The following is an 8,013-nucleotide window of genomic DNA, read 5'->3' as shown; positions in this document are numbered from 1 at the left end:
GTTCCCTGCAGCACAGATTGTAAATCAGTAATGGTGGAAGCACCTGTTTCCTTCTGGGCTGGCTTCTCTTGTTTTGCTTAGTTGCAGAGATTCTGTATGTGCAGGTGAATTATCTACATTTTAGAAATGAACTGGAGGCAACAGCCAGAGGGAGCAAGCCAGCGTTGTGGCTGCCCTGGCAGCACCACCACTGCACAGAAAGTGACTGTGTTCAGTTTTATCTATTCCATTCCATATCTATTCCATCCACTGACCTGCTCACTCCAAACCAAGTTTTACCCGGAATCCTGCTCCTTATTCTTAAGGGCCGTGAGGACAGAAGAAACAGTCTGAAGGTACCCCGAGATTCCACATCAAATGCTGCAGGAGAGATGAGATTTGGATCTTATGTTTGTAGCTCAACACCATCAATAACAATACAAAAAGAAACCCAGTAAAACTTCTGCCTAAAAGGAGGATTCAATAACACATAACACATTGTAGATTTTGATTCAGATTTTTAATAAATTCTGCCAGTAGAAGCTTTCAAAGGCAATGATATATCAATAAATAACAGTTAAATTGAGTTCCTGAGAAAGAACCTACCACATGAAAGAATGTCAGATAGATGTAAATAACAAAAAAATGGCATTACTATATAAAAAAGCAGTAATACTGAATCTTACATGAACTGTCACACCACAAACACTGCATACCTCAGAACATTCCTTTCATACAAATGTAAACAAATACACAATCATTTTTGTTTAGTTTAGGCTGATGAATTCATATGTTGTTGCTTAGATATCTAAACAATGGATAGGATAGGATATGCTAAAACATTAAGGAATAATATGTGGAATAATATACGGAAAAAATAATGAAGCTCCAGATTTAAAAATAAAATAAAGCAAAAACACATTAAAGGAGTGTTTTCATCAAATGTTATTAGGTCAATCACTTTAAATAGGACTGTTACACTAATCTGAATTATGGATTTTTATGTGTGTTTACTTATTTAGTTATATATAATATATATGCAAATATGTATGGCTTAATTATCTTTAGTATTCTGATATCATCTTGAATAATTCTCACTTATACATACAAGAAAAATGCATATTTTAACATAGTTAAAAACTGATATTTCAAAGTATGCCTATAATTTGACAGAAATGAAGGCCTATTGTGCTCCATCACAGCAACATTTTAACCTCTAGACAACGGGACAGAATGACCTACCAACAATGCCAACATTTTCCAACGTTAGTGCCTAAAACACTAGGATCCTAAATGGATACACATGTGGGATCTGATGTCTGGAAAGCCACGTACCTCCAGGTTCCATAGGTGTCCGTGGAGCTGCAGGCACCCAGCCTCAGCCTCGCTGCGTTACAGGAGCCTCGCGATGGGAGACACTCTGGTCTGGATGCTGTGCTGCCTCTGCCAGCTGGAGCCACAGCCTCTGTGCTGCTCCCTGCCTGAGCCATGGCCACTGTGCTGCTCCCTGCCTGAGCCAGCCCCATCCAGGCTCTCCCCACAAATCTGCTCTGTTGTAATGTTCTGGCTGCTGATCCTCGGTGGGGAAACGTGTGCCTGTGACACATGCTTGATAAAACCATCTATTACATCAGACCACAACATCACTACTCAGATATAACCTTTGCAATCTGTTTTACAAAATTAATATTGGATACAATCATAAGAGGAAACCATCCACACAATACATTATCAACACACGGTTTAAAATGGTCTAATTTTAGACCCTTAGAAAAATGAATCCACAGGACCTGCCTGTGAATGGCAAGAAAAGGCCATTTCAAATAGAAAACCACTGCTCATGCAACATTCTTCACACACTAGACAATGAAATCACACCCAAGTTGCCACTTGCTCACACTTTCTATTACACTCCAATAAGCAGAAGGAAATAAAGCAGCTTTAAGGTTATGTCACAATTTTGAAATGTGGAAAATACATATAATAAACAAAAATCACGGTGTGAATACAATGGCATCAGTAAATTTAGAAAATTAGAGAGCAGTTTTCTTTTTTTCATTTTTCTTCTTCTTTTTTTTTCTTTCTAACATTATTGCACAGAGACCTTTCATCACATGTTCTTCAGCTTTATGCATCTTCCTAAATATGAAGTAAGTGCTATGGATAAAATAAAATGTAGAAAAGAAGAACAGCAGCATGATTTGTCAAAGTTAATCCCTATAATTTAGTAGGAAAAAAACCCTGCTATAAACAAAATATAAGTGCTCTTTGTTCATTTAAAAAATAACACTGACAGTTGCAGAAGTCTGTAAGTGTTAATCTGAGTAAGGGGGATGCTGACCTCAAATAAAAATAGGCCAGAAATGAGAGACTGCTGGCCTTGCAGATTTTGGTGAAGACCAGGATTTCAAGTGTAATTATCAACAAAGTTATTTACAGTAGAACTGACCTGAACTTTCAAGAGTGCCATCTTTAGGACCTGGCCCTGCAAGCTTCTTTTACTCCCCAGGATGTCTCCAGCTTCAGCTGAAGGTAGACAAGTGCTGCAGGATCAGCTCCTAAAGGATCAGTTAAAGGCCCTATTGGATTTGAGATTAGTCTTATCTGGAGTACTCTATACAATAATTTACACATATACAGGCTGACAAGCTCCAGTATGATCTACCACACCTTTCTCTTCTACATCAGACTTCTCAGACTGGCAAACTTCCATTCCAGAAGGTTTGGGATACCTGAACGGATACCCGTTGTCATCAAAGAATCTTCGGAAAGTAAACTCATAAAAAGCATGTTCTGTGTGTTTGCTGTTGGAAGAGGCTAGTGGATCCCAGGTCCTGGTGCTGTCACCACTAGCATCACTCCAAGGACTTTCTTCTTCAACTGGATCAAAATTTGAAGTGTCCATTGGATGGCTGATCTTTGGAACATAGGGAGCTGGCTGCCTACGGATATCGGTAGAGAAGTCCATAGAGTGAAAGAAAGAATGGGCTTTAATATCATCTGCTCCATTTCTTCCAAGCCTGTCCTCAGCAGCACAGCAGAGCTTTGTGATCAGATCTGTTGCCTCAGGGCTCAGCTTGATCTGTGAGGGAATGTGCAGTGTGCTTTCCCAATTTATCACCTGCAGGTAACAAAGGTATTAAGGAACTTCTGGAAACAGAACTCTTCCAATGGCCAACATGAACTGTACAGGAGTACATATGTAACAAGTCATCTCACAGTCTGCATAGTTCACAGCTTCAAGAACCCAATTACCAGATTGCATTTCCTGTTAGTAATTACTCTAATGAACCAGAAAAACATTGTTGGCTAGCAGACAAAAGGGACAATTCAATTTTTAAAAAAAAAGCAAATTCCTTCCCGAATGCTCCCATAATCAGATTTGAGAACATACTCAGTTTACACTAAGGAATTCCTTCTCTTTGTCTCCAAAATGTAAACTAGGAAAAGTGGTCACGAGACAGATCCCCTCTAAAGAAGAACCATCATTGCTCAACTTTGAAACACTTATATTGCCAACCACAATTGTCACTGGCATATTAGGTACTAATAGGCACCCTAAGGAATTAAATGGATGAACTTGTGCTTGAGAAATCACAATTCTGCTGAGAAGATTCATAAAACTAATATCTATCTCTGCAGCTGGCAAAGTAAATTCTAGTCTGATATTCAGTGTCTTCATTTACTGGCAAAGGATGCATGCTTGCATCCTATTTAAAATCAAGCTTTTTTAACCATTACTCCTTTCTTTAGCAAAAAAAATGGGAGTAGGTCTGGGAAGGGAAGGGTTAAAATTTTGCTACCACAGACTGGAACTTTGCTTCCACTTACCTTCAGCTGGGTTTCTGTGGGTGTAGGAGCCAGGAAAGGAGGCTGTCCCACTAACATCTCAAAGAGGATCACACCAACACTCCACCAGTCACAGAGCTGAGTGTATCCTGAAAGCCAAGTCAAAAGGTTGACCTCCACTAGCCAAGGAGAATGTGTATAGAGCTACTTGCAATTAAGTATTAAAACATACAGCACAAATTTCTGCCTTTTGTCAGACAAAAGGTTTGTGACTTCTGCTTGCTGACCTACTTCTACTGCTGTTTACTTCTAGTAAAGATCTAATCCTATTGTCCTTGAACCTTTCTGAATAAATTCTCAATGAAAGTGAATCATGAAACTATCATTAAAAAGAATGAAGGAGGGTTTTTTTATGCCCAGTCCCACAGCTATGCAGCACAAACTGAACCTCAAGTAACAAAAATGTTTAGCAACTGATGTCCACCTTAGGTTCAGTGGAGGTGATTCCACGACTTTGAAAAGCTGCTGAAAGACACAGCCTGACTCTGCAGACAGAAGAAAGCCACAGATGACTCTCTGAGCAAGTTACAAGCAAAGGAACAACTTTAATCACTTAATTGCTGTGACAAGACCAATAAGGTGTATGTTTAAGATCTGAAATTTAAACACTGATTTCAATTGAATTTGTGTAATCAAATGATGTAGGATCCAATGTGAAATCTCTGTTAGAGAAGATCTGGCTTAGGATCTATCTTGCAGACAAGTCTCAACACCTAATCTCCTTGCTACAGTGACCATGTCAGTTCTGCATGGATAGTCACCAAGTACTGCACAAATTCCTCAAGCTAACCTTTTGAATGTAGGGTGTCCAGAGCAAATTGTGAAAAGCTTTCTGTTGGGTTCCACAGGTTCTGGCTGGGAATATGGAGGACATATTTCCACAAGTTTACATCATCCATGCTGAAGGGGCCCATCTGAATCAGTGATCCAGAACTGTCAGCTGGCTAACTCACTGGTCTGTGTAAACTTGATAGAGATCAGAGTTGTACTTCATAAGTACAGATAATCTGCTTTATACTTGAAAAACATCACTCTTAAAATCATCCAACACATTTATTAGCAGCCTCACTCGAAGGCCTCAGAGTGTGGACATTACACACACAAAGTATGGCTATCCCCAGTGTTAGTGAAGTGGTGCTAAACACTGGAGCATGAGGAGTTCTCCTTAATCTGAGCCAAGTGTTTGTGGCCTTCAGAATGACAATCTTCCAAAGCAGCAAGCTTATTCAAGGAAAAAAAAAGCAAAACAGGAGAAAAATACAACCTACCTTTACGAAGCAGGACTTCAGGAGCAATGTAATTAGGGGTTCCAACTAACGAGTGGGCCAGACATCTCTGGTGCTGCTTCTTAGCTCTTTGTTCCAATGTCTTCAGCCTATCTCCACATCGACAGTTGGACACATCATCCCAAAGATCACTGGGCTCCATGCTATCTTGTCTGATATGGCTCCCTTGCAAATGGGAGAAAAGTTCACATTTGTGGTCATAGAACTCGACACACAAAGAGAGAAGTATTTACTCAGATCCAGAGCCACCTCCTACTCTCACTGAAGAACAGTGTTTTAACTTTAAGCCCAAGGTATTTTTTTATGTCCTTCCATTCACAATAGGTTTTCCATATAAAATGTCCAACAAAATGTCTGTCTCAGCACAAGGAAGTATAGTTCCATATGGGGGACACAGAACTAAGGAGTATACTTAAGTTAGCTACACCAAGTGTTTATGACCTCTTTGCCAACAGACACCAGAATTCAACAGCACATACATATGTATGTGGACTACGCCAAATCTGCGATTCAATAATTTCACCACCAAAAGAGACCCTCCAAACAAGTATAAACTGAAAAATTACTGCTGCTGCAGTGGACAGGGTTTTAAACAGTATTGGAAACAAAAGGACTGGAAACAAGCTAATTGAATGAGTTAGAGAGAGACAGACACATTATATTGCCATTGACTGATTGTCCAGTCTCCTGATTTTGTGTTTCTGCCAAAAAGTAGGTGCTTGTTTCAAAACAAATAACAGAATGCCATCCTAGAAAAATGGTGAAAATATTACCTTTCTGATAGTATTTTGAATTGTGAGTCCACCTGAATCCAGTACAAAGTCCAAAGTCAGTCAGTTTGATATGCCCATCGAGGTCTATCAAAATGTTGTCAGGCTTGATGTCTCGATGAATAAATCCCATTTTGTGCACACTCTCTATGGCCAAAGTGAGCTCTGCAATATAAAATCTAGCCAGTCGCTCTGGGAAGACCTCCATCCGAATCAGCAGGCTCATCATATCCCCACCAGGGATGTAGTCCATCACAAAGTACAAATTGTCTTTGTCTTGGAAGGAGTAATAGAGCTTAACCACCCACTCATTGTCTGCCTCAGCAAGTATGTCCCTCTCTGCTTTGACGTGAGCCACCTGATTCCGGTTCAGCACATCCTTCTTTCGCAGAGTCTTCATGGCATACAGGGCATGGGTGTCCACTTTGCAGGCCAGGCATACTTCTCCAAATGCACCAATACCCAGAGTCTTGATTTTCACAAACATAGATTTGTCCATTTTGGCCCTTTTAAGTCTGTTGTAGTTGGACTCCTTCTGGTAGAGAATTTTCCTCATTTGTTCCTGTTCTGCTTCACAGAGGCCTGCCTTTACAAAGGAAAGCAAACCACAAGAGCTAGTACCGTAATATTCATATCAAGAGAAAAATAAATGAGCATTCCTAAAACACATTTCTCAGAAAAATTAACCAAGAACCAGAAAAGATATATTCATGAGGGATATACTCTCTTGTCTGTCTGTTGAGGTATTTCTGAAAAAAGGGCAAGCTCACTGTGCTCAAACTTGTTGTCTGAATTTGCAATACCTGAGATTGCTATGCCTGTCTCTTTTGGCTGAACAAGAAGACATGGGGCAATATTGTCAGAGAGGGGAATACAACGTAACAAACCTGACCATGGGATTTGGTTTACACCTTTCAAATGTGCACTCGGCCACTGCACTCCACTACATGTACGTGCACTTAAGCCCAGCTTAATTTAAAATGAAATTTAAACCTTAAACAAAGCAGTTCACTTTGTTCATGAATGGTTCCCCAGGGCAACTCACATTAACAGCTCCTTCCTTGGGTGCTGTCTGTTTGGTTTTGTGTTGTAATTAAAAAGCTGCTTTTGACCTACACATTCCCAAGTGCCTAGAAACCTTCTTAAAAAATTCTGTTTCTTCCTCTGCCATAAACATCCTCCACTCTCAAGGTTTTTAGATCTCCTGAGCACCTGTTCTATAAGCTTATCTTTTTCCCCTCCCAAAATATGTACATAAAATCCTCAGGTCTGGTCTCCCCTCAGCCACTGCAGCCCAGACCCTGGTGCTATTTCCGTCCTAAATGTATTCTTTTCCCTCTGCACCCAAGCTGTAGAACAGCTGGCTTGTCCACCTCCTGTCTCCAGAGAGCCTCCCAGTAACTGCAAGTAACATTTCACAGGGCTGTGGGGAGAAACCTCCTGGAAAAGAGAGAAGCAGCAGGATGCAACCAGACTTTCCCCATCTTCCAAGACAGAGCCTGCAGAGTACCATCTCTCCTAACTTCACTGTCTGGCCCTCCGTTGAGAGCCACTGGTGGCCTCCACCCGCAGAAATCCCTAGGCTGACCCCCAGGCTTCTCTGACAACTCACTTCCTGCAGCATGCTCTTTTCTTTCTGCACATCCCAGTTCCAAAATTGTGAATTAATTGGCATCAACTGAACTACTTTTGAGAGAAAGATCAGTGCCTGGTGAGAAGGGGCCATTGGGAGGGTAGAGGGGGCTGAAGCTGACTGATTAGCGGGCTAGAAATCAAAACATACACCCACAGGGCTGCTGCTTAGACTGATTTAATTTCACATCTGTAGTCTAGGTATCTAAAGATGAATGTGGGCAGCCAGACTATGCAATGAGATGCCCACAGTATAAAAATTAAATCTGTATGAATAAAGGATAGGGTAAGTTTACAGAAACTTGCAGAACAGGTAGGATAAAGTTTCAGACTGAAGGAAACAGCCAAATCAAAACAAGGTATACTGTTTTTGAAATGAAAGATAACTACATCCATCCACAACAGAGGAAATATTTACTTTTTAGAGTAACATAATGAATGTGCTCTGTTCTTGCTAATTCTAGAATAATGCAATATTAAAACAGCCAAAATCTCCA

General features: G+C 40.5%; 1 protein-coding gene across 2 annotated transcripts in view; it reads right to left on the bottom strand.

Moving 5' to 3' along the window:
• Window positions 1–477: 477 nt before the first annotated feature.
• The window catches only part of LATS2 (large tumor suppressor kinase 2), a 48,980-nt gene continuing 41,444 nt past the window's right edge, over window positions 478–8,013 (bottom strand). The window contains exons 5-9 of one of the 2 annotated variants that reach the window (XR_010996301.1): window positions 5,888–6,470; window positions 5,097–5,279; window positions 3,811–3,917; window positions 1,491–3,100; window positions 478–1,460 (exon numbers count right to left, since the gene is read on the bottom strand). Coding sequence is in view for 1 of the 2 variants with exons in the window: in XM_068181293.1 (XP_068037394.1) it covers window positions 2,606–3,100; window positions 3,811–3,917; window positions 5,097–5,279; window positions 5,888–6,470 (1,368 nt within the window). In the remaining variant the exon portion in view is untranslated. Of the gene's footprint in view, window positions 3,101–3,810; window positions 3,918–5,096; window positions 5,280–5,887; window positions 6,471–8,013 lie in introns of both variants that reach the window. The other variant, XM_068181293.1, reaches the window with a different exon arrangement.

Source organism: Anomalospiza imberbis, chromosome 2 (assembly GCF_031753505.1).
Source record: "Anomalospiza imberbis isolate Cuckoo-Finch-1a 21T00152 chromosome 2, ASM3175350v1, whole genome shotgun sequence".
In the NCBI taxonomy this organism is placed as follows: domain Eukaryota; kingdom Metazoa; phylum Chordata; class Aves; order Passeriformes; family Viduidae; genus Anomalospiza; species Anomalospiza imberbis.
The sequence above is the reverse complement of the archived record's forward strand: the minus strand, read 5'-3'. Positions and strand labels throughout refer to the sequence as shown.